This window comes from Nuphar pumila, chromosome 2 (assembly GCF_984573655.1).
Source record: "Nuphar pumila chromosome 2, dmNupPumi1.hap1.1, whole genome shotgun sequence".
Lineage (NCBI taxonomy): Eukaryota > Viridiplantae > Streptophyta > Magnoliopsida > Nymphaeales > Nymphaeaceae > Nuphar > Nuphar pumila.
In genome coordinates, this window is record NC_143250.1 from 97,369,536 (window position 1) to 97,397,476 (window position 27,941).

Consider the following 27,941-nt stretch of genomic DNA (forward strand, 5'->3'; position numbering starts at 1 on the left):
GACTCCACCCGGGATTTAACTCACAAGAGGGCAGGCCCATTAAGTGACACACAGTAATGAGGGCTCATCATCCAGAAAACAGGTTCTTCTTGGATCAGCAATCTGATTTTTATTTGAATCTGATGGATAACCTTGTTTTCATTGCCAGTAGGGTTTCTCCAGTCACGAATATCACTACGATTTTAAAATCTCGCAATAATAACAAATGCCAAAATGTTACGTACTTTCCATAATATAACCTGTTTTTCCTATACGCTGCAATATTATCATGATGTTATCACAATATTATCGTGATTTCTATAGTTTTTTAATTTTTAACAGTTTCACAAACTTTTATTTTTCTTATACTTTATATATACCCCAAGTTTCCTTGTCACTTTCACAAGAAGAAATAAAATCTTGCTAATACTGCAAGGTTTTCTCAGCAAGCAAAAGATCCCATGATTTCAGAGAGCTAACGAGTCAACCTCCAATGCAAACCAATATTAAGATTGGAGAGATCCGAGTAGGGATGTAAAATGAGCCAGAATTGGTTTGGATCTTGTCAGATTTAAGACGTCAAATTTGAAGATGAATTCGGACTTCAATGCATAAATCCTATGCCAAACCAGGCTCCAATTATAGTCTTCATCTTATTGGAATTTATGTCAGACTCGTATGGTTTGGCTTAATGAATTTGCACAATTTGAGGGACTCCGGCTCAGTCAGATGTCCAACTGTTCCGTCAAGCCCAGACCTATGAGTTCACATTAAGTAAAAAACAGGTTATATTATGCGTTCACTTGGATGACCTATCCAAAAACAACCCATTCTCACCCTTTAATTACTTTTTGCATTAACCTAGAAGGAACTTAATCCATACAAAGACGCCCTTCATATGCAACCAAGTTCACCCAGATGCGATTAAAACACCCCCACATACCATTTGGGGCTTAAATCAAGTGGAAGATCAAGACCTAGAACAAGAATTCATTTGATACTTAACAAGCATGCATGCAAGCACTCGCAAGGGTAAAGGCGGCCTTAAAAACAAAAAGACACCACAAGAAGCTGAGTAAAAAAGATTAACAAAAGAAAAGAATGAAGACATGCAAAATAGCAAGTACTGCAAAATGACTTGAGGGATGAAAAACCAGCTTCACCAATCATGTTAAGAGAAACTAACCACAAGACGAAATAAGATCTGGCACACACATATCTAACTATCCTGTTGAGAAAGTGTGAGTTTTTTTTTTCAGAAAAAAGCTCAATGCAAATGTATTATAAGAATGCCCCCAAAAAATATAGTTCTTGTGGATGGGTGTGACAAACACTCGGAAACCAAGACGAATATGCCCTTCATACCATTGCTATAAACAAGATCTGAATTAGTGTATGATGCTTCTCATTCGGTTGTAGAAGTTGAACATAGTAGCGCATACCACCAGAGCTCATAAAACTTGCTTCCATGGAGGATCTCTTTTGGACCTTTTAAAATAAGCCTTCCTGCAACCCATGACTGACCCCTCTTGACCCGTCCATGAAGTTTGCATTCCCTTCTACAGCTGAACTTCCAACATTCATCTTATCAACTTCACAAATTTCAACAACTCTTAATTGAAATCGTTATTATGTGCTGTAAGCATGAAATCATTCAAGATATCAACTTTCCATACAATACACAAGCTCGACCCCAAAATTTCTCCTGATCACAGTATCAATCGAGGTACTCTGTTCTTCCTGCATAAAGATTAAAGAGAGACTATACAAAGTCATCCTAAGAAAGAATATAAGATTAACCACAATTTCAATATCCATCATTAGGTTGCAAATTATGTTCCAAAACATGAGCTTTAACATAAAAAAAAAATAATCTGTCCCAACAAGCCTATTGTGAGATAAGGGCACATCAGTATGTGCATTCATCCATGTCTGTGTTGTGTGCATTTGCATGTGCAGATCACCAATATATTGCAGCAAAACCAACAAAAAAGATTTTAAAAAAATGTCCAAAAAAACAAACCAACAAAGAGAGAATAAATAAAGATCATCAACCAACGTTCCCTGTCCAACTTACAGGACATCACTGGATTGTCAGGCAACCTAAACCAAAGGCTGATATGATGGCAACAAGAAAAAAGAAAAAAGTTCTTTGAGTGAATCAAATTGAACGAACCTGGTCGAGAATCTGCAATTCAGCATAATTTAAAGCTCAAGGGACAAATTTAAACTTAAACCACAACATATACAAGGAGTCTTCTACTCTAAGGGTAGGAGGCAAACAGAAATCATTACATGTATAGGATGTCAAACTTTTCACTTGAAAATTACATCGTTTCATAAATGAGATCCTACAAGACAGGGTCCATATAAATTAATGCATAAATAGTTTTCTATGGTTGCTAAGATAACCATTTTCATCCTAAATTCATTGTAGGTGGCCATGACTTTGTTCATGATATTTAATCGCATATTAAGGAGAAATCTTAATTCCTAGCAGCCCACAACTACACTTACATTACAGTCTCTGGAACAAATTTTTAATTCCATATGGCACAAAGTAACAGAACAAGAATTTTTAATAGTACTGAAATATAGTGCATCAACTTAAAGTCTTAAAGCTACCAATAAGTTCTGTCAAGTGTGCTCTATGCTTACACTTTTGCACCCAAACACCATAATAAGCGAATCTTCAACAGCAAATTGAACCAAGTATATAGGAGTCTCAAGTTGTAATTCTATGATACACTTCAGTTTCAGACACTGATAATGCAAAAGGAGTTTCAGTATGCATACATGAAAAATAGACAAATTAACTTTGATGATATTCATGAAAACCTTCAAATCTTCAACTGCAATTCATGCTTGTCTTAAGAACGTTGTAAAAATAGAGTGTCGAGTTGCATCTTATCTACAATTTCTGATTTCTTAAATGGGAACAGAAGAAAAATCCTAAAGTATCCCATGAGACAACCTGAAACCTGCAACAAGCAACAGTCAGAGAATTAAAACAAAGTGGATGGCAACCATAGGGATGCACTATGGTGAATATAACCACACTAAGTCTGCCTGAATAACAAAGCAAGACTGAGGCTCAGACATGACACAGTTACTGCCATGTATTAAAAAATCACTTTTGAAGAAGTCAGACCAACAAAAAAGGTCAAATACAAAACCAGACAAAGAAAGGTGACAAGAAGCACAAGGGTACCTGAACTCTCACTGCGCACAGATAAGAGTCTCCAGCAGATGCAACATCATGAAGAAAGCACTTCAGACAACTCTGGACTTTGAATTCTGAAACACTGATTTAAGAACATTGCTTGGATAGAAACACCTATGCATAATGAACATATACAACAGCTTTGCAGATAACAGTAATAATGAAAATGGGATACAGAGGTTATCAAGAGAAACAGGAGGAAAATCTCTCTCCAGAACATCAAAAGCCCAAAAAACATAGACCTCCAAAATTTTCATGAAAGTTAAATGTCTCATCTAACGAGATTGAAGAGAGAGAAAGCGACAGCAAGTCAATCAAATGCACAACTGAGATGACTAGACCTTTCCTTGCTTATTCGTCAGAAGAGAAAATATTCAAATGAATGATGCATTCTCCAGCATGTTGCCACAAATAAAGCATGTGGAACAAAAATCATCCACTAAAATGAATTGAATGATCAATGGTCATAGTCTACAAATACAAACCTCTAAGTGCAAATTGCACAAAAAATATAATATTTAAAAAATGATGTCAATCCCCATGAAAGAATTGCCAGATCCCACCTTCAGGACATGGTGGACTGGATTACATATAGAACCAAAAGCCATCTGACATGGACCCATAACAGCTGAGAATGTGAAGTTGGATCAAGATACCAACTTCATCAGGAATTGAAACATGGTATAAAACGGATTTCCTTGGTCCTTTCAGTGTCCATTTCTTTATACATCATCAGTAGGGCTTCTTTTGTTTGTTGTCCCTCTTTAGCTGTACCTTCAACTTCTTACCACTTAATTGGCAGTCATTCATCGCATTGATAGCAGACTGTGCTGCTTCTGTTGAGTCATAACTTACAAAACCTACAGAACAAGGGTTATTTATCATAAAAAATAAACAATGAATTATGATCTATCTTATTCACCGTGATGAAAAGTCTGTTTACCAAAGCATTTGCTAACACCAGTTGCTTTATCAATAAAGACTTTAGCACTCAAAACTTGACCAAATGGCTGGAAAGCATTTACAAGCTCTTGATCACCAAATTCTTGAGGAATGTGATAAATAAAAAGATTTGCTCCAGGAGGACCTGTTTCATGAAAAGATACTTATATTAGATTCAGTTAGTAGTTAGTACTGAAATAATCATCAAAGACACCTTAAACAGAGATGGAGAGAGTACCCATGTGAAACCTCTTTCACTAACCTTCAACCTGTACAGAAGAGCTTGTAGTGATATTCACAGGGGAAGAATTAGTTTTAACTAGTTCAGGTTGTACCGAACCAGGTTGACCAGTTAACGGTCTCTGACCCATCGTTCCACCAGGATATGCCAGAGGATATTGAAGACCTAGCACACCAAAAAGATCCATCCATTACTGCCTTATATCTAGCAGCAAAAAGATTATGACGCATCATATTTGTATGTTAAAAAGCAGCACGATACCACGCAATGCAGCTCCTTGATTGACAGCTGGAACAATGTTGTGAAAGCCATGTTGGTTTTGCAATGATGGCAAGGGATATTGCAAAATCCCATAAGTCCCAGGTGCCTGGTTTACAGAGTATCATAAAATTAATATTAATCAAAAAGATTTGGTTGCACTGGCTTTCAAGGAGAAAGCAAATAGGCATGACTTTCTCAAATCGCAGAGAACCATGGTAACACTATGTTCATGTTTACAAACATGCTTGATTTATTTATAAGTTTTATCCATCGTCACAGATATAGGTCATATTTTGAAAAGAGAAATATATCATAATGTTTCAAAAACATTGGCAATTAAAGCTATCATCATGAGTTCATGACCCTGTCATGCTATTTTCTTCTTTATCCCTTTACTCTGTAAATTTTATGTGTTTTCTTTGAACTTTAAAAAAAATCAGAACGATTGATTTTTTAATTAATTATATTTATTCATTTTTTCAAATGTCAATTCTTTTGGAGGTAATAAAAAATGTTGAGATGAAGGCTCTTGATCTCATGACTGATAGGTGAAAAAGAGGGAGAATGAGAGGGGATGTTTTGGCCATCAAAACACCATTTTGAAAAAATGAAATGGTGTTTGGAATTGGATGTCATGGATTTTGAAAACGAGGCTTTTGAACTGCTTTAAACCTCCAAAAAAATTTCAAAACTAATTTTAGAAATGAAGGTAAGTTATTCGGTGGCCCTCGCCTTTCTACCTTCCTTTCAATGGCACTTTCCCTTTCTTCTCAAACTCCAAAGTGCAATAATGTATAACAGATTTCTACTTTATTACACAATGGAACCTAACAAGCATCTCTAAGAATCTCCATATGGCCTCAATCTCTTATTCAAAGAATTAGCAAAGACCATAAATGCTAGCATCTGCTGGCTGTCAATTACACAAAGAGTGCCCCAGAAAATACTTAGGGAGATTCACCATTGTAGAAGAATATTTTATAGATGTAGAACCCAACCCAATTCTTAGAACAAGACATCACTTTACATAAAGATTTCAAGGAAATTTTGCATGCAATGCTTAGTGAAGAACTCGACATGAGAAGCAACAAATGATAAGTAAGAACTAGGTCAAGGTGCAATAAGTATCAGCATTTACTAAATTCTGATCATGATCTCTGGCTAGGAATTATGAGGAATATCAGCCCACGACGAACCAATCAAATATGTTCCTATATGAAAGAAACCAGACCTAGTAGAAAAATGAACGCATGACAACTACAAGAAATACCACACACTTTCCTGTTTGCCAGCTAAGCACGAGTGAGACAAAAAATCCAAACCATTTAATTACCCTTCCATTTTATCAGTCATCTTTATTAACCAGCTCTTAGCCATCATTAAATGAATTGCAAACTAACCACAGCTAGTGTACCATAGAATGCACTGCAATCTATGTAACAGAGATATGGCTGTAGATATGGAGTTGCGGTCAATTTAATGAAGTTTTCCAAACAACTACAAGGTAAATGGAGTCCCCACATGATATAGACTGTAAATAACCAACCTTATGTATAAAAAAAGGGAAAAGAAAACAAAGAAAAAGGATATGTAGGCATACAGGCCACACCCTAATGCAGCACTAAAGCACTGGTGAGGCCAAAGGTGTCCATCCCTATGGCCTTCTCAACACTCCCTGACAACAAAAGACTGGACGAAAGTGTAATGAAATGAAGACCTTCAATAAAAGCACAAATACTCACAAGTGTCTATTAAAGACACATTAACCATAGCCCACAAAAGGGCACAAATGAGAAGGCTCAAGAGTAAAAATAATAATCTTTATTTCAATCACATAAAATGCTTAAAAAACATTAATACAATAAGCGGGGAGTTACCCCTATTTATACACATAAGAGAGAGAAAGAGATGGACCTTGAAGGGACTCAAAGAGAGTCGTTGGAACTAGTCCAACGGCTCTATTTGTAGCCATTGGACTAGCTGCAACGGCTCTTAAAATAGTCAACATCGAAGTGTTGACTAGTTTGATTCCAGTTCAAAATAAACTAAACTAACTAAAAAAGAAAAGAAAATATATATATATATATATATACATATATTATATATAATTATATATATACACTTATAGATACAATTTTTATCACTCCTCCTCAAACTTACGGTACAATGATCAAAAGCTTGTTTAAGAGGAAATGAAATCTAGGAGCGGCGAGTGGTTTGGTGAAGAAATCTGCTAATTGGTATTCTGATGTAACATAAGGCAAATCAATAGTCCCATGTATATACTCCCCTCTGACGTAGTGACAGTTCATCTCGATATGTTTGGTGTGTTAATGAAATGTTCGGTTGCTGACTATATAGATCGCACTCTTGTTGTCACAGCACATGCGTGATGCTTTTGTCACTTCAACTCCCATGTCAGCCAACAATCTTTTGAGTCAGACTACTTTCATCGTTGTGGTAGCTATGGTTCAGTATTCCGCTGCTTCTTGCACAACCATAAAATCAAGAGTTCACCTAAGAAAACGCAAAAACTAGTGGTTGAGTGCCTGTCATAGGGATCACTTCCCCAGTCAGCATCAGTACAAGCAATTAAATCTAATGAAGATGAAGCAGACAAGAAGAGGCCTCATAAAAAAGAAGACTTAATGTATCTAATAATATGCAAAACTGCTCTCATATGAACAGAAGTGAGAGCGGGCTGAAATTGACTATCTGTGTGTACAACGTGTGCTATATCAAGTCTAGTAATTGAGAGATAGAAGAGTGTTCCAATAAGTTGTATGTAAGGAGTGAGATCTTCAAGAGGTTCTCCATCATCATTTTGCATTTTGGAGCCGACAACCTCAGCAGTATCAACTCTCTTATCATCAGTGATTCCGGACCTGGAAACAATATCAAAAGCAAATTTAGATTGAGATAATAAATAATCTCTGAGGAATAAGCAACTTCAATTCCTAAAAAATATCTCAATAAACCTAGATCAGTCATTTCAAAATGTTTTTTAAGAAGTTTTGTAATGTTTTTAACTCCTTGTTTGTCTTCTCCGGCGATGATCGTATCATCTACATAAAGGAGAAGAATAATAATACCTGCATCAGAAATCTTAACAAATAAAGTAGTGTTAGTCAAGCAAGTTCTGAATCCAATATCGAGCATAACATGACTAAACCTGTCATATCAGGATTTTGGTGCATGTTTAAGACCATAAAAACTTTTTCTAAACGAAGAGTTTTATCCTTAGGAATACTTTATACCAGGTGGTGCGTCCATATATACTTCTTAAACTAGGTTTCCATTGAGAAAAATATTTTTGACATCCATTTGAAATATAAGTCATTTTCTAACAGAGGCTAAGACTATTAAGATTCCAATTGTAGTCATCCTGGCAACTGGAGCAAAAGTTTATTCGTAATTTATGCCATACTCTTGAGAATATTCTTTGGTAACTAATCTGGCTTTATATCTTTCAAGAGTTTCATCACTCTTGGTTTTAATCTTATAAACTCACCTACAACCTATAGGTTTCTTTCTTTATAGAATATTTTAAATAGCCTAAGTGTTAACTTTTTCTAAGGCTTCTATTTTTGTTCTCATGGCTTCTACTCATTCAGCATGTTCTTTAGCTTAAGTATAGGATGAAAGTTCGATATATGAGGATGACCAAATCTTTTGTGCCACAAATCCAAGTCCAATTTCTGAACACTATAAAAAAAATATTCTTGAGTAATTTTAAAAAATCCATATAGTAGATACCTCCTTCTTTATGGCCTTCCCTAATTATCTTTCCTACTGGCGATCCTTTACCCAACAACCATTAGAAGAGAAGGAGATGTTACATCCATAATAAGATATTTGAGAGACAGATAAAATATTTAAATTTAATTTGAGAATATACCTAACTTTTGAGATAAAGAATCTTTTGAAGTTTTAATTTTTTTTTAATTTTCTATTCCTTTTATTTCAAGAGATGTATCATTGGCTGTAAAAACATTTGACACACTTGAGTTGTTATGACATTCGGACAAAATATTACTATTTGGGGTCATATGAAAAGAAACACCAGAGTCAAGAAGTCAAGGAGATTTACCGGAATCGAAAAAAGATGAAACAACAGATCTGGTTGAGGCATCAGTTGAGGAAGATGCTCCTTTGAGAAGAGGTTGAAGTATTTTCATTAGTTGCACCATAGATACGGGTGTATCTTGATTGCTTTAGTCTTTTTACTCTTGTGATGAGCCGACCGAAGCTACTTTCTTTTCATCTCCTCTTTATTGAAGCCTATAATGTCCTGGTTCATGGCAATAGTAACAAATTACTTTTTTTTGTCATAATCATTGCCTTGTCTTTCGAAATGAGGCAGACTGTAGGTGCACATATAATTTTCTAGTCTAGACACGGTTAGAATGGAATCATCTTCATTCTTTAGAGTATGCTTTTTTAGCCTATTATCCTCCATAGTTAATTCCTCAATATTGTCAACAATAGAGGAAACTTTTCCTCTATGTAGAAGGGTCGATTTGGTGGTTTCAAATTCCGACCTCAAACCATTCACAAATTGGTGGTAAAAGTGTTTCATATCAAGTTGTTTTTTACGAAGCTCAATATCTTTGGGACAATGTCACTTTGGCTCAAAAAGAGCCAACTCTTCCCAAATTTCGAAAAACTCATTATAGTATTCTCTAATACTTTTGTCTCCTTGGGTCATAGTTCGCACTTTGTATTGTAAATTGCATACATGTGCAAAACTATTTAAGAAAATATATATTTTTAAGGTATTCCCAAGCCTTATTGGCATGCTCAAACTTTGTAAAACTAGAGCATTTCTTGATAGCTACGCTATTAATTAACCAATATATGATCTTGGCATGTCTCATCCTTTATTCTTTCCATTTTTTCTCATATATAGCTAATACCTTAGTTTTCTCTCCTTCTGTGAGAGGTACCTCTTTCTCATTTTCTATTTTTGTGAAGATTAGTTTTGGTTCCGAATCGGAACCATCTACTAACCCCCATAAACCCTTTCCCCAAATATGGTAATTCATAATTGAAGCTCACATTACATAATTGGTATCATTTAGTTTAATGGGCATGATGGTGACTTTATCATTCTCATCCATTCTTAAAGGGTGAGAGAGAAAAAGAAAGAAGAGAGAAAAAGAAGAATGAAAAAGAGAAGAAAGAACAAGAGCACAATCACGATTCCACGATCTTTGAGTAGAGTCAACGATCTCTTTGAGCCAACAAACCACTCCTTTCTTCAACTATGTAAACACAAGAATACTTGAATTACCAAAAAGGAGAAGAGACAACTTCTTGCTTCAATGGCACAAAAGTCGATGTAGCAACTTTCCAAGATCCAAGAGTTTGCTAGCTTTGATACCATGTAATGAAATGAAGACTTTCAATAAAAGCACAAATGCTCACAACAAGTGTTTATTAAAAGATACATTAATCATAACTCACAAAAGGGCACAAATGAGAAGGCTCAAGAGTAAAAATAATAATCTTTATTTCAATCACATAAAATGCTTAAAAAGCACTAATACAATAAGAGGGGAGTTACCCCTATTTATACACATAAAAGAGAGGAAGAGATGGGTCTTGAAGGGACTCAAAGAGAGTCGTTGGAGCTAGTCCAACAACTCTTAAACTGGTCAACAACAAAGTATTGACTAGTTTGAGTCTAGTTCAAAATGAACTAGACGAAATAAAAAAGAAAAAGAAAAGAAAAGAAATATATATATAAATATACATATATTATATATAAATATACATATATTATATATAATTATATATATACACACTTTTTAACAGAAATGAGAGAAGGAAAGAGAGAGAATCAATGTGAGCCCATCACACAAAACAAGTGTGCCACGATCCTTTAACAAAAGGAAAACCTCTCCCGTGGAATACCATGCCTCTCCATTGCTTCAGGAGGTAGCACTCGACCTAGGGCAAACATCCAATTATTTTTTTAATCTCACAAGTTTTCCCCGAACAAGAAAATCCCAAGTACAAAAAGATCGTGGCAATAGTCAATAATTTGTTTTCTTCAACATTGACAATGCTTTCAACACTTCCTAGAAACAATTGGCAAGTTGCCTCCAGTTAGAAAAACAAATACAAAGTTGAGGATACACGAAGTATCATCATAAACTAATAATCATGATATCTAGCAAAGTCGAATTTGACACATAAGGCAATTGGAATAGAATGATCTTTAGAAAGGAAACCCAACTAGTGGAAGAACTATATCACGATCGAGTACAAAAGGCTAAGACTGGTCCTTCTCTTTATCAGACAAGGACAAGCACTATCTGATACATTTTATATTTATCATTGCAGATAAATTTGACACCATCATATAAACAAATTATTTTTAGTATATGATTAAATTATTATGATGGGAGTGTAGTGAAGCTTGGTGAGCAAGAAATACCGGTGGATGATTGTTTCAAATATTTGGGATCTATCATTCAAAAGTATGGAGAAATTGATGGAGATGTAAATCATAGGATAAAGGTTGGGTGGATGAAATGAAAAAGTGCAACTGGAGTGTTGTGCGATCGTAGAATGCCATTGCGGTTGAAGGGAAAGTTTTATAGGACGACTATTAGGCTCGCTTTACTATATGGTACGGAATGTTGGGCTGCCAAGAGACATCATATTCAAAAAATGAGTGTAACTGAGATGCGTATGCTGAGATGGATGTGTGAAAATACAATAAAAGATAAGATTCGGAACGAGGAGCTACGTAAGAAGGTAGGCGTTGCACCCATCGAAAATAAGATGAGAGAGAATCGTTTATGGTGGTTTGGACATATTCGGCGAAGGCCTAATGATGCTCCAGTTAAAAGGATGGAGAAATGGGAAAATATATTAGTTAAAAGAGGTCGGGGTAGGCCTAGGAAGACATGGATGGAGGTGATAGGAAAGGATATGAATGCTTTGAACCTCACCGAGGATATGGCATTGGATAGAAACGATTGGAGGAGAAGGATTCATGTGGAAGACCCAGAATGATTTTCTTTTTGGTTCATATCGCTGACCCCAATTGTTTTGGGATAAAGGCGTAGTTGTTGTTGTTGTTGTTGTTGTTGTTGTATTAAATTATTATGATACTTTAGCTTAAAACATGTATCAAGGTACGTAAGTTGTAAATTTAACCATAGCTTGCAGAAATCCCCATCAAGATGACTATTGATATTTTCTTGATATTCCATGCCAGAATGGATTGTAAACTAACATGCTACTGAATGCAACTAAATTGCACCCTACAAGCAATGTATGAAAAGTCAACTATTAGTTATACCACTCCATAAAAAGGATGATGATGACATTTGACATTCAAAAACACAATAAAATCAGAAATTGTTCCTTTGAAAAAGCTAGGAATCACAAACTTGGCTTCAAATAAAATTGAAAAAAAATCCACAACAAATAAAAAAAGCTCTGAAAGTCGAGATTCAGTGAAGAAGAAAGGTAAAGCTAGCTACATCTGTGGTACTTAGGTTATCAAAGCTTCAAACGAAAGTGCCTGTTGAGATATACAATGGAGAGAGAGGAAAGTTTTTAGAAGTACTTTGAAAAAACAGAAAATGGCATACTACCCCCAAGAATAATGTTATTTCACATACTAGCCGCAAGATATCACAATATTCCTCGAATATCTACCCATTCGATTTTCGTTGAATATAAGGGCATTTTTTATGATTTTTCCCTTCTGCTAAAACATGAAACAGCATCAAAACTCACCATTTCAACGAAACTGAGATTCACCTATATAGTTTTAGCGAAACTCGTCACCAGTGAAACTGAGATTCGCCTATACAGTTTTAGTGCAACTCACCATTTTAGCAAAACTCGTCGCTAGCGAAACACAATCTGAGATTCGCCTAAACATTGAAATAGCGAAACTCAGTTTAGTTTTCACATAACTACAAATCTTATTTGTGAGACCATTTTTTTTTACAACTACTTCTTTTCTTTCACTCCACCCCCATCATCCCCATCACCACTTCTCCACCATCATCATCATCATCACCATCACGACTGCCATCACCACCATCCATCACTATTGTCATCACCACCATTACCACTACCACCACCACCACTACCAAGGTTGGCAAACTCATCGAGTCAACTCGGTTGATTCGATAATTCGTTTTGAAATAGGTACCAAACGAGTCACCGATTGAGAATGACTCATTTTTTCCCTAAACTCGTCGTCAACTCGGCCTGAATCGACAAATTCGCCCTAAATCGATCAAACTCGACCTAAACCGTTTGAGTTAATGCATTTAATTAATCTAGTTTTTAAAAGCTTTTTTAGAAGGAAACCAAGTAAAGACTATAAAATTGCCTAGTAGTTCTTCTTTCTTATCATTAATGCTTAGGTTTTTTCTATGCCATGCAACTTTGAGAGGTGGGCAAGCATGGCTTCATGACCTGCTCCTTGCCAACATTGAGTCTTTGTTGGATGGAATATTAATTGAGTGAAGCCCTTATGGGCTTACATCAACACAACTTACAAATATGAGATTGACTAAGTATTACTACTATTTATGTTAATTTATGGGGCACTAGATTACATAGTTTTGGAGATCCACACCTCTAATCCGAGAAAATCTCAAGATCTTAGAGACAAATTGAGAGTACATCATAGCATCTTTGTGTCGTCCTTCAGGCATACTATTCATCAATTGCCCTTTATCAATTCTTGATGATTTTGGCTATAATATGGTTGTCGACAGCAATTTTTTAAGGACATTGTCCCAAGCCTCCCAAATAGAATGGAAATCCTTTTAGAAGAAGACAAGCCAAACCAATAGGATAAAAGCTATGTCACACAGACTCTTCTAATAGGGCACCGCACCCGCACCCAAGAGGGTGCAACACTTGGACACAACTTCCTTTGTGTTAGGTGAAGTCAACCACACTGAGGTCCATTTCTATCCAAAAGTAGATTCAGTTAACCCTAATCAATTCCATTTTTATCTATATTATATATATAAATACATAAATGCACACACATACACATAGTGTTAACTTAAAACTGTTATAAATTCCATATATATATACCAAAGTTGCCAGACTAGGAAGCGGAAGCGGGAAACAATACGGGAAGCGAAAGGCATTTTTAAATATATAGGAAGCAGGAAGCGAGGAATAAAAAAAAAGAAATATAAGAATTGAATGAGAATCAAAATAAAACACAAATAAAAACTAAAATAAAAGTGACTAATATTAAATTTCATGATTTTTTAGTATAAGAATTAAATTTTTAACAAAATCTAAAAATGATGACTACCAATTTAGCGAAAGCACATGGAAGTGAGTGAGAAGAGTCGGAGAAAACACATAAAAAGCATGAAAAGTTGAGTAAGAGAACATATAATAAGAATAAATGAAGCGTGTGGAAAGCATAGGAGAAGCGTGGGGGAATCGAGGTTCTCATCAAGTTTCGAAAGAGGAGTATTGTGCTTCCGAAGAGAGTTTCTGGGAAGTGAGCTTCCCACCTATCTAAGAAGCTTTCGGTAACTCTGAATTATATACCCTCCCCGCACCCAAGTTTTTTTAAAGTGCCGCATCGCAGCACCCATACCCGCACCTATATGACATAGGATAAAAGAATCATAAATGATTCTACTCTGCAAAGTTTATTCTCTATGGTCTATAAGGTCTATAAATTGTGGTATAAATGGACACTTTGATTGGGTCTGAGATTCGCCTATATATCGAAATAGTAAAACTCAGTTTAGTTGTCACAGAACTAACAATTCTTAATTGTGAGACCCTTTTCTTTTTATAACTATTTTTCTTTTACTCCACCCCTGCCATCTCCATCTCCACCATCATCACTACCACTACATGTCCACCATTATCACCACTACCACCACCTGTAAGAAAGTGAAAAATACACTACAACAAATGTCTCTCAACAAGTTCTCACAAATACACCATAAGAACCACAAAGGTTCACAAAGAGAACTCAAGAATACACACTACCCGAAATGGGTATAAAAATATGAAAAATAAACAACTTTATTGATTTGGGATAAAATCCCAAACAAGAGTGAGTATTTACAAGGGGAATAGCCCCATATTTATAGAGAGGTAGAGAGAAGCCTTAAGGGAGCTGTTGGACTCTCCAACAGTTCTAACAGCTCCCTTTGAATTTACCTTTTTGACTTGGTCAAAAAGGTAAAGGCCAAATCAGTCCAATGATGGATTGGTTTGGCTAATTCTAGTTGTATTTCAACTAAAATTAATTAAACTAAAAATCCTAACTAGAAAGGAGATAAAACATTACATGTCTATGAGATTACATATGAGATATTATATGAGATTACATATTTTAACACTCCCCCTCAAACTTACGGTTGGATAACCGAAAGTTTGCCTAAGAGAAAGTGAAACCTAGGAGCAACGAGAGACTTGGTGAAGAAATCAGCCAACTGATATTCTGAAGCAACATAGGGAAGATTAATTGTGCCACGCAAAAATTCCTCTCGAACATAATGGCAATCCATTTCTATATGCCTGGTGCGTTCATGAAATGTCTGATTGCTTGCAATATAGATAGAGCTCATGTTGTCACAACACAGATTTGATGCTTTTAGACTTTCAACTCCCATATCGGAAAGTAGATGTCAAAGGCAGACTAATTCCATAGTAGTTATGGTCATTGCCCTATATTCAGCTTCAGTTGATGAGAGAGAGACCTTTTGTTGCTTCTTACATCGCCAAGACACCAAGGATTCTCCCAAGAAGACACAAAAACCTGTAGTTGAGTGGCGGTCATTTGGATCACCACCCCCAATCTGCATCAGTATAAGCAAGCAATTCTAAGTTAGAGGAAGTGAATAAAAATAATCCTCGAGAAATAGAATTTTTTATATATCTAATAATACGCAAAACTGCTCCCATATGAATAGAAGTTGAAGTATGCTGAAATTGACTGGTTGTATGGACCGCATATGCAATGTTAGGTTTTGTGATAGATAGATACGATAGAGCCCCAACAAGTTGCCTATACGGAGTCGGATTCTCAAGTGGCTCTCTATCATCAATCTTCATTTTGACATTCACAATCTCAAGAGTATCAACATGTCTTTCATCTTAAATACCTGACCTAACAACAATATCCAATGCAAACTTAGATTGAGTGAGCAAGTAACCTCTAGGTGAGTAGGCAACTTCTATACCAAGAAAATATTTCAAAAAACCCAAATCACTCATTTCAAAATGTGTTTTGAGAAATTTCTTAATATCATAAACTTCATGTTTATCACTTTCAGTGATGATCATGTCGTCAACATAGAGTAGAAGGATGATAATACCTGCATCAGAATTCTTAACAAACAAAGTTGTGTCAGTAAGACAAAATCGAAAACCAAAATCAAGCATAATCTTACTAAACTTATCATACCAAACTTTTGGAGCTTGCTTGAGACCATACAAAACCTTGTTTAGGCATAGTGTTTTCTCTTTAGGTATATTCATTCCTGGTGGTGGGTAAATGTATACTTCTTCAGCTAAAGTTCCATTTAGAAAAGCATTTTTAACATCCATTTGAAATATATGTCATCCCTTTATTGATGCAAGAGTTATTAGGATTCTAACCGTGGTCATTCTAGCTACTGGGGCAAAGGTCTCTTCATAGTCTATTCTATATTCTTGGAAATAAACTTTTGCCACAAACCGGGCCTTGAATCTTTCAAGAGTGTCATTACTCTTAGTTTTCACCTTGTACACCCAGCGACAACCAAGAGGTTTCTTGTTGTTTGGAGGATGGTCTTGAATGGTCCAGGTATTTGCTTTTTCTAAGGCTTCTAATTAGACTTTCATATCCTTGACCCATTCTGGTTGATCCTTGGCTATATCATAACTGGGAGGTTCTTTATAGGAATGAATTAGGGCAATGAAGGCTTGATGTTTTGGTGAAAAATACTCATATGACACAAACTTTGCAGGAACCCTCGAGATCCTAGTGGATTTTCTAGATGAAGACGCAGATTCCTGTTCCCTTGTGTATTTATCCAGGGCACACTGTCTTTCTAAATTTCCTTATCTAGAGTATTGAATACAATCTTGACTATTTCTAACAGGATCAGAATCAATCACATCCATTTGATCATCTAGATCAATTTCTCTTTTACTATTCTTTGGAACTAGATCCAACAAGAAGGAATACTCATCTATTTCAGTAGAGTTTTTGTTTTCAAAAAAACTTTCATTTTCTAGAAAGGATATGTTCCTTGAAACATATAACTTGTTGTTTTTAGGGTCAAAACATTTGTATCCTTTTTTATTATTTGCATATCCTAAAAAAACACAGGGAATAACACGGGGAGAGAATTTATCATTCTTATCTGTAAAAACAAAGCACTTGCACCCAAACACCCTTAGTATAGAATAATCTGGTTTTGTTTATAAAGCTTTTCAGTGGGAGAAATATTGTTTATTGAGGATGAGGGCATCCTATTAATAAGATATACAGCAGTCAAAATAGTTTTGGCCCAAAAAACTTTAGGAACATGATGTGTGATAAGTAGTGTTCTAGTTGTTTCTATAATGTTCTGTGTTTTCTCTCAGCTAACTCATTTTGTTGAGGGGTATAGGGACAAGATTTTTGGTGTAAAATTCCATGTGAGTTCAAATATTCTTTAAATTTAGTTGATAAAAAATTTTCCCCTGAATCAGTGCGAAATATTGAAATATCATTCTTAAATTGATTTTTGACCATATTATAAAATATTTGAAAAAAAGATAACACTTTAGATTTGTGTTTGAGAAAGTAAATCCAGGTATATCGTGTAAAGTCATCCACGAAAATTACATAGTATAAAAACCCACCTTTAAACGTAATTGGTGGAGGACCCCAAACATCAGAGTGAATTAATTCAAGTGGTCGAGTGGAGACAAAAGTTCTTTCTTGAAATGTTAGTCGTTTCATTTTTCCAAGAATACACTTTTCACAAGTAAAAGTTTCAAAATTACAAAATTTTTCCATGTTTGGAAAGTACTGAAGCTTGAATATACAAGGGTGACCAAATCTTTGGTGTAAAAGATCCAAGCTTACTTTTTGAACATTGCAACATAATGTTTTCTTGGGTAATTCAAAAAAGTCCATGTAATATAAGTCTCCTTCTCTATGGCCTTCCCCAATCAGCTTGTTAGAGAGTCCAACAGATCCCTTTGGATTTACCTTTTTGACTTTGTAAAAAAGGTACCGTTTTGACTAGTCAAAAAGGTAAAGGCCAAATCAGTCCAATGACTGACTAGTTTGGCTAATTCTAGTTGTATTTCAACTAGAATTAATTAAACTAAAAATTTTAACTAGAAATGAGATAAAACATTACATGTCTATGAGATTACATATGAGATATTATAGGAGATTACATATTTTAACACCACCGTCATCATCACCATTACCATTACCATCACCACCAACCATCACTATTGCCATCACCACCACCATCCATCATCATTGTCATCACCACCATTACCACCACTACCATTACCAAGGTTGGCAAACTCATCGAGTCAACTCGGTGGCTCATTCCGAAATAGATACCAAACGAGTCACCAATTGAGAATGACTCATTTTTTTCCCTAAACTCACTGTCAACTAGGCTTAAACCGACCAACTCGCCTTAAGTTGGTCAAACTCAGCTTAAGTTGTTCGATTTGAGACATTTAATAAATTTAGTTTTTAAAAGTTTTTTTTAGAAAGAAACCAACAAGTAAAGAATGTAAATCTGCCTATTTAGTTCTTTTTTATCATTAATGCTTAGGTTTTTCCCCAGAGTTGTTAGTCGAGAAAGTGGGAACAGGAAGCGATTCGGAAAGCGGAAGCAAGAAGCGAGGCACTTCTAAAATTTTAAGAAGCAAGAAGCGTGGGACGAGCTAGAAGTGAATCGGGAATCGTCTCGGAAGTGAGAAGGAAAGCGAACTAGAAGCGACCTAGGAAGCAAACCGAAAGCAAAGAGGAAATGAAGAGGGAAGCGACCTAGGATTCGAGTGAAAAGCCAATAGGAATCGAGTTTTCCTTATAATGGGAAAAAATTTGTTAAAGGCTCCAAGACCTCCAAAAAAAAAAAGAAAACTCACTTCTTGATATTGGGAAGTGAGCTTCCTAAAGCACGCTTCCCATTTAAAATGATTGTTTCCCCACGCATTTCATAAGTGACGCATCTTGCGCTTCCAAAATGCATTTCGGGGAAGCGCGCTTCCCCAGGTCCTATAGCATTTCCGGTAACCCTTTCCTATGCCATGCAACTTTGAGAAGAGGGCAAGCATGGCCAACATTGACCCTTCATTGCATGGGATATTAATTGAGTTACACAGTCGAGATTGGGCTTCAAACTTTGGGTTTTAGACTTTTGGCATTCCATTGAAGCTCTCTCTCTCTCTCTCTCTCTCTCTCTCTCTCTCTCTCTCTCTCTCTCTTGGCAGTCTAAACTCTAATTACCTAATATGATCTCTTCTCTTTTTTGTATATTCTCTTCATTTATTGGATATTTTAGAATTTAGACGCATTTTATTTTGATATTCTATTGCAATCGAGTTTCGCTATTCTATTGCAACTCAGTTTCGCTAAAACTTATACGCGAAACTCAGTTTTGTTGGCGGTTGAGTTTCGCTGAAATGTTGAGTTTTGCTAAAATTGTAGAAGCGAATCTCGGTTTCATTGGTGACGAGTTTCGCTGAAATGGTGAGTTTCACTAAAATAGTATAGATGAATCTTAGTTTCACTGAAATGATGAGTTTCGTTGTTTCATGTTTTAGCGAAAGGTTACTAAATCATAAAAAACGCCCCCATATTCAGCGAAAATTGAGTGGGTGCGTATTCGAGGAATATTGTGATATCTTGTGGCTATTATGTGAAAAAAGCATTATTCTTAGGGGTAGTATGATCATTTTTCGTTGAAAAAAAATTAGAACTTCCCATAAATGGATGGTTGACATCACCCTACAAGGCTTTGATACCATAAAAACAAAGGCAATATGTAAGAAAAAAGAGAGTTCTCTGGCATAATACTTAGGCTAAGAAGTTCATATTCATAAAACAATACATAAATGAGACAGAAGTGCAAACTTCCCTTGAAATGAATAAATGCAATCCGCACTAAGGAAAAAAAATGATGCAAAAGATTAAGACTATTGTAGATTTATAAATGGTTCCACAAAGTGTTTTGAAGGCCCCATCTTAGTAGAAGATTCATTTGATAATAAAACTATGTCAAAAAGTACTAGACAACTATGCATCCACTTCCATTGTCACTGCTAAGCAGGATTATTCATATTTCACTCACATTCAGCAATAATGAATGAATTACAAGTTCTCGTCTCAAGATGTAGAAGGAAATTAACAAAGGTGACAGAAGCATTCTGCTCCTGTATGCCCATGACTAATAAACTACTACAACAACCCTCACCTGGCCGCCTTCAGAGTCAAGACACCTTACCAGAAATCATGTCATTCTTATCTTTTTGTTTTTCTCTTTCTCTAATAATAGGTTGTATAAGTAGACCAGCAACAAAATACCCAAGAGAAAATTATTCCATCTGTTAAAAATTAATATTCGTGGGATTAACATGTGTGGAACAAGTATTTGTACATGGTGCCAAGTACACATGCTGATATCGAAGAAAAGGCCCCTAAGGTTAAAAATTATGTGATGCCTAGCAATAGCGCCACTAAAAGAAAACAATCAAGGAATCAAACCTGATAACCGTATCCATTATATGGAGGCATGTATCCCACTGGTATGGCCCCAAAAATTGATGTCTGTTGTGTTGAACCAGGTACCGGCATGTTAGGAGGCTGAGACTGAGCTTTTTGAGCCCTCCGAGCCTGCCTTTCCTTTTCAGTATCGGCCCACTTTACAACTAAAGGCACGCTGGAGCCCTGCAAGAAAAACAAGCAGAGAACATGGTAATGAGATGGAACGTATTGCAATTTTTTTAATTCTTGAGTACAATAAAATAAAGCAGCAGGAAAAAGAAAAACTTATCAGTTACCCAAACTTCTAAGTTCCAAAAGGAATTAGTTTGTAATTGAATGTAAAAAACAGAGGAAAGCATCATTCACTGAATTAACACCAAGAGAATCTTAATAACATATTGATTTGCATTCAATCCCACCAAAAGTAAATTCTAAATTTTGTCTTTGGTAGTGCTCACAACCCAAGCTACCAGATCATAACTAAAGTAGACATATTTGTTGAAAACAATGGTTATGCTCCATGAGAATCTTAATAGCATATATCACAGTTAAATTTTATTCAATCCCGCCAAAAACAAGTTTTAAATTCTGTCTACGGGAGTGCTCACAACCCAAGTTATCAGCTCATGACTAAAGTAGACATATTTGTTTGAAATAATCATTATGCTAATAAGCAGACAGATCATGGAATAACTTAAGAAGCCATCTCTAAGAACTTCCCTAACAACCGAGCCAAGTTGAGGGTGTCCTCAGTGAACCCCTAGATGGTCAACATTTTTGTCTCTACATATTGGATACCCAACTAAGATCCACCCCAATCACGCCCCATTGTCATAGTAGATTTGCAGCACATCACAAACCATGTTCACTTTAAGTTGCCAGTTCTTACTGAAGGTTTGCTCCAATACTGAACCACATGGTAAAACAATTAGAAAACCTCTTTACGACAACTAGGTTACATGGTGTTATTTTTGTAATCAACAATTCTTTTATTGATCTACAATTTGATGTGGTTTTATTCTTATAATCTGTAATTCTTTTATTAATCTATAATTTGTTGTGGTTTTATTCTTGTAATTTGCTAAGGTTTTCCTCTTGTAATATGTAATCCTTTTATTAATTTGAAATTTCTTGTGGTTTTGTTCTTGTAATTTTTTGTGGTTTTACTATTGTCATATGCAATTTTTTGCAGCTATGTTCTAGCAATTTGTCGTGGTTTTATTCACATAATCTGTAATTCATTATTAATTTGTAATTCATTGTAGTTTGGTTATTGCAATTTGTTGTGGTTTCAATTTGGTTTTTACTCTAGTAATTTCTTGTGCTAGCTGCTACGTTGTATGCATGTGCTTATTTATAATTGTATATTGCAACGTGGAAAGCACAGAAAAAACATCAAAAGAAGCGTGATAGAATATATAAAAAGCATGGATGAAGCATGTGGAAAGCATAGGAGAAGTGTGGGAGAATCGAGATTCTCATCAAGTTTCGGAAGTGTGGTGTATCGCGCTTCCGAAGCAAGCTGTCGGGGAGCTCGCTTCCCACCTATCCAAGAAGCTTTTGGTAACTCTAGTCAGACTCAAATAACTCTCCAAATACTAGTGCCAAATGCCATACTTTGATATGACAATGAAACTGTAATGAAGGCTATATCAAAGCACAAAAAGAATGCCACAAGTAGCAACAAGAGAACGCAAATGCACAAGGGTCACTTATGGACTAATTACAATCACCAACAAGAGGTATAACACCTCACAAAAGGGAGCAAAAACATAAAAAAACAAATTTGTTTATTGATGAACTATTACATGGGGTTCAACCCCTTTAAATAGAGCAACACAGGCTGGTCCGACTAGCTGTTGGACCAGCCCAACGGCTATATAGCTAGTTGGACTGGTCCAACAGCCATGAGATACATAAAGTAAAAAGAAAAAATAAAAAAACAATTTACAAGTCAGCCCCTAGTGAGCCGATGCCTATTACATGAGTAAAATGACTGAAATACTCCTGATGGGTATTTCAGTTAACAATCATAAACAATATATATAATAATGTATGTTTACATTATATATAGTATATATATTATATACATACATATATATGATAGAACCATATATATACATAAATATATACATATATACATATTAGGTACAATATCTTAACAGAAACAACTACTAGATCCTAGAGCCTAGTATCTGCCATCCCCAGTATCTCTTTTGTTGTTCTCCACCGACAACAAAGAAGTGAAACCACTTCTCCATCGCTGCATCGATGATCCACTTGAACTGGTTTAACCACCACTTTGTACCCCAATCAAAACTGAAGAATTCAAAGAACAGGAATCAAAATAGCTACCTGGTTACTATTTCACTAGTTCTATACTTGAAACACATTTATAGAAAGTGAAACTGCTAACTTTCTATATTATCAAGAAAGACACACTAGTAATGAGAAGCCCTAATTGATTCATCCAAAATCAGGCTTCAATGCTGCGACAAGCATCAAAGCTAGAGTGGCTCTTGAAAACCCACAAAAGATGGATGCATTATTTCCATAATGAGGATCATGATCATCCTCCAAACACCAATTCTTGGTCCAAGAAAGATGCACTAGTAATGAGAAGCCCTAATTGATTCATCCAAAATCAGGCTTCAATGCTGCGACAAGCATCAAAGCTAGAGTGGCTCTTGAAAACCCACAAAAGATGGAAGCATTATTTCCATAATGAAGATCATGATCATCCTCCAAACACTAATTCTTGGTCCAAGAATAAAGGTGAACATAAAATCTACAGTTGAACTTATGGCTTCAACACATCATATCCTCTCGAACAAATCCAGAGAGCCACTCGCAATAAGAAATTTAGCAACCGTGGAGACGTATTAGTGCTGAGGCCTCCTGACCACCTGTTCAAGTTTGGAAATATATTGGTGCCAATGGCCTCCAATCTACCTGTTTGGTTGCAGAATCCCAACTCCACCAGATTGACTCTATCCCCTCTTCCATACAATAGATAAAATAAATAAATAAATATATTATATATGTACATATATATAACAAGCATAATCGAAGTTACCTATTAAAACATCATGCCTGTGTATCCATGAATATACCACCTGTTGTTGTAAATACATTTGGTCAATTTAATTTTCAGTGACACCTACTGAACCATGAAGCACACTCTTTCCCTTGCAAATAGAAGGATCTCATGACTAAGGCAAAGAGAGATAATGCCTTGAAAACTATAAACCCTTTCAAGCCATCTAATGGATGAAGACAAATCCATTATAAGGAGTCACAAGTTAAGCATAAAGCCATAAACTTACGTTGTAGCAGGATTTATTCAACATAAACAATAAGATCATGAAATATGCTAATACATCTGCAGCTGCAAGCACAAACCTCCATCTTATGCTTCCCATTGAGGGCCTCTATAGCTGCAACAGCTTGATCTTTTGTTTCATACTTCAAGAAAGCACACCCTGAAAGATGCAGTGAAATTAGAAACTAATAAACTAATATCAAAGCCCAAATAAGGTGAACTTTTCACATAAAAAAATCAAAAGAAACATTTATAAAATCTGAAATAACAAAATACCTTTGCTTGTTTGTTGAGAACCCCTCAGAATTTGTAGATCTTTAATATTTCCATAATTTGAAAACAAAGCAGAAACCTCTGCCTCTGAAACAGTCTTTGGAAGCATTCCAATGAAAAGCTTGTGTTCTATGTAGATAAGAATGACAAGTAACAGTCATAAAGCATGATCAACATGGGATATACATCCGAGACAAAATTGAACAATGTTGGTACGTGAAACCTTACCTAGTCTTTCCAATTCACCATCTGCATACTTCACTTGCATTGGACTGGAAGCCTGAAATAGAATATGTGCTCCTGAATCAAATATGAACAACTTCCAAACAAAAGAAAAGCTAATAAAACCTTAAGAATGGATAAGAGATAAAACAGAGACCCTGGAACAGAAGTAATGAGATGGCTTATACAATATTCAACTGTCAGTTTGCATGCACATGCCTGTTGCTTATTCGTTATCATCAAATCCATGTGTGTATGGATATAGCGGGATCAGGAGACATACATAAAAGTTCAGGAGCCCTAATTCATGGAACTATGCCAAGCTCATCCCACGTTATATACACCTCTATAAGAGAAAGAATCAGGTGACGGCCATGATGAAGATAACAGAAGAGAGCCAAAAGTCTTAAAACATGCTTAACAGATCTGCAGTTTCAATCAAGTAAATCCCTTTCCTTTATTATTTGCTTTTCTTTTCCCTCTGATGTTTAGCATTAGACTTTAAAAAGAAACTAAGAGAACAAAAAAGTGCCACTTCTTCTCTCCTTGGTTATTGTCCTTTCTTCTGTTTCACTTTTATTTGTATTTTCTCCAGTCTTTGATAACTTACGGAAGTAATGACATAAATCACAGGGCTCAAAAAAGTTGGGGGTTTTCTCATTGACTAAAACAGAGATGATAAAAAACCTAATGCATGCCATTGCAAAAATGTATTTGGCTTTCATCAGTCTGTCCACATAGGCAATTACTTTGATAAGTAATTGAATCACATTTGTTCTTTGTTCTCAAATCATGATGTTTCTGATATATCTATTTGGACATACATATCAACTACAGTTATTAGAAGAAAAACTGATCCTATTAGCCAAAATGCATCTCAATCTTATATGTTGAAAAAATATTGCAAATGAAAAATAAGCTAAGAAGCATGAAACAAAGATATGGCAGTTTAGGGGGTTCACCCATACATAGTTGGTCTGCATTCTATTATGCACTATATACATTTCAAGAATATAACAATTAAGTATGTATATGTGTCTCATATTACCACTCTATCCTCATTTTGTGGTCATAAGTCCTACATTTGGATCTATGAGATAGATAATCACCAACACAGTAAAATCAAAACCAGTTCATCTACACCCATAACCTACATAGGTGATCATTTGTACAATGTGTGAACTGAAACATGCAGAAAAGTATGAACAACAAACAAAAATTTATATGGAAATTCAAGCAACCTACCCCTGGAAGTGTTTGCTTATTGTGACATGCATTGACTGCCTTGTCTGCTTCTTGCCTTGACGGACATATGACAAAACAGCATCCTGAAAGATAATGTAAAGTATACTTTCACAAACAGTACCGCCAGCATCAGCTAAGTGGTTTGCAATATGCATAACCAGTGCAGAACAGTAAATAAATCAAAAACCTTTGACATCAAAGGTTTTATGTTTTCTGTAGGATTAATAGAACGTCTTTAATATAACAAAAGTTTCTTCAGCATCTTACGCATCAAGCAATATTTTATAGCTAAAATGTGCATATGATATCAAAGAGTTCTATCTTACCTAATCATGCATTTTCGAGTACCACAGTCAGATTTTGCATTTTTTATTTAGTATAAAAACCATGTCTTTATTCTAACAAATTTGGAGTTGGAAAGCTTTCTTAATTCAACACATGTTGTAAATTAAGTGAACCACGATAAATCAATCCTCATGGCAAAAATATCTTAATAATTCATAAATGATGAGTTATTACTCACTGATACCAACATTGTGGGGTGTATGTGTGTGCGCGCCCATGTATATATCAAGTCACCAAGTTTTATATAGTGGTTTTTCTCAAAAAGAAAGAAATAATCGTTTTAGTAGTATTTTTCTTAGAAACATATAAAGAAACAGTTAGAAAATTTTAAGATGTAAAAAACAATAATATATATTATATATAAGATTTTTGGGGATAATATCACGATATTTATGTTATGGTGTTGATTGAAAATATTGCAGTATTTTTACTCCTTTTGCTGCTGTAGAAAATGTTAAAATTGCAATATTTTCAAAATATCAGCATTGTCAGCTGCTATGATACACACATACACGAACGCTAATATTGTATTCTCAAGAAATCCAGCAAGGTTTCCCTCATAAGAAACAAGAAAGCTCGACATCTTTTTGAAAGAAATAAGAAATAAGTTTTTTAAATATTGAAACTTGCATTCTTGGAGAAAATATCATTGTATCATTGTTTTAAATTAAGGGACATTCTAATTTATCCCAATATTTTGCCCTTTTAGTTTAAGAAGATTAAAAGCACAATAAGTTGAAAATATCATGATATTTGGCTACCGTAATGTGTTTGTGGCGTAGAATATAGCTTTTAAGGTTTAGCCTTTTCCCCATAATTTTCTATAAAGACATCCTTAGGAAAGTATTTTTCTATACTAACTAGAAAGGGCTCTTTAATTGCACCTTCCTTCCTAGTGTAGGAAGCAGCGCATTTATTTCATAAAATAGCATTTATTGCTTCGAAATAAACAACAAATGAGCAAATAAAGTTCACCTAAGATTGAATTTCAGTAGGCTGATGTTTAAGTTATCTTCAGTAAGCACTAAATGCAAATACTAAGGGATCAAGGATTCTCAAGAGAAGAATCCGAAAATCAAGCATAGACATCCAAAAAACGAACTAAATGCTAGATCCAGATAGCTATAAACTTATGATGTGGAAAGATAAAAAAACTGCCTTCCTGCCTCCATAGTTCTGTAGAAAAATCTAAAAGACTGAATACAATACTACCACAAAACCTCAAGCTCTCTACGGTTTCAAAACTCTCTTCCTCAGAGGTAAATCGAACAACTCAACGTGATCGTTTACAGAAAAAATCAAGTGCTTTAAAGTTTATTCTTCCAATTTGTGCACAAGCGCACACACCAGGGAAAAAAACTCAAAATTGATCACAATTGCCTTCCCTATACTAAAATATCCAAATTCACGACTCAAAGGAGCTCGAAAATCAATAAATTCAGCAGAATATCACATAGCTCATTTTCAGAGATCTCGATCTCCGAATCTCCGGATCAAGAATCGGGAATGAAGAAAAAGAATAAAGGGGATGAAAGAAAAAAGATAAAAAGCGATATCGGATTCCGGAAGACCACAGGATCGAACGCAGAAACAGATCTCAGGGAGAGAGAGAAGAGAAATGACTCACCGCGCGAGGCCTTGGTGACCTTGTCCTTGATGATATTGACCTCGTCGACGAGCGCGACCTCCTTGAACATGGCTAGCAGCTGCGCCTCGGTCATGCTCTTCGGCACCTGCCCGACGAAGAGCTTCACGCTCTCGCCGGGGTCCGGACAGGATTGGCCCGGCCCCTCCGCCATCTCCTCCTCCTCCTTCCCCCTCCGAACCTCCCCTCTCAGGGTCTCAGAGGAAAAGTAGAGATCGAGCGATAGAGATCCTTCCGTGCCTGCGATCAGTTCGTCTCCTTCCTCTTCCCCTGGTGATCATGAGAAGAGAAGACGGCCCAACTACTCTCGCTCGCTCGCTCGTTTTCTCCCCTTCCTTCCCCAAAATCGTGTGATTTGCGAACGTCTCCTTCCTCCCTCGCTCCCTTCGTCTCTCCCTCTCTCTCTTCTCTCGAGAGATGGAAGGGAAGAAGCAAAAATATACGGGGTTCGCACGCAAGGTTTTGACCGAACGATCGCTCAGAGCTCCCATTTGTTCAGCTCCCGAA

General features: G+C 35.8%; 1 protein-coding gene across 1 annotated transcript; it reads right to left on the reverse strand.

Annotated features, from left to right (window-relative positions):
* Positions 1-3,623: 3,623 nt before the first annotated feature.
* LOC149846302 (RNA-binding protein BRN1-like) lies at positions 3,624-27,846 on the reverse strand. Its single transcript, XM_089996290.1, has 10 exons — positions 27,417-27,846; positions 25,445-25,527; positions 24,206-24,257; positions 23,981-24,106; positions 23,785-23,864; positions 20,383-20,565; positions 4,647-4,752; positions 4,407-4,550; positions 4,146-4,289; positions 3,624-4,062 (listed from the first exon to the last, which is right to left on the reverse strand). Exons 1-10 carry the CDS (start codon positions 27,586-27,588, stop codon positions 3,935-3,937), a joined length of 1,218 nt encoding a protein of 405 aa, XP_089852416.1. The 5' UTR covers positions 27,589-27,846; the 3' UTR covers positions 3,624-3,934.
* Between the last annotated feature and the right edge of the window lie 95 nt (positions 27,847-27,941).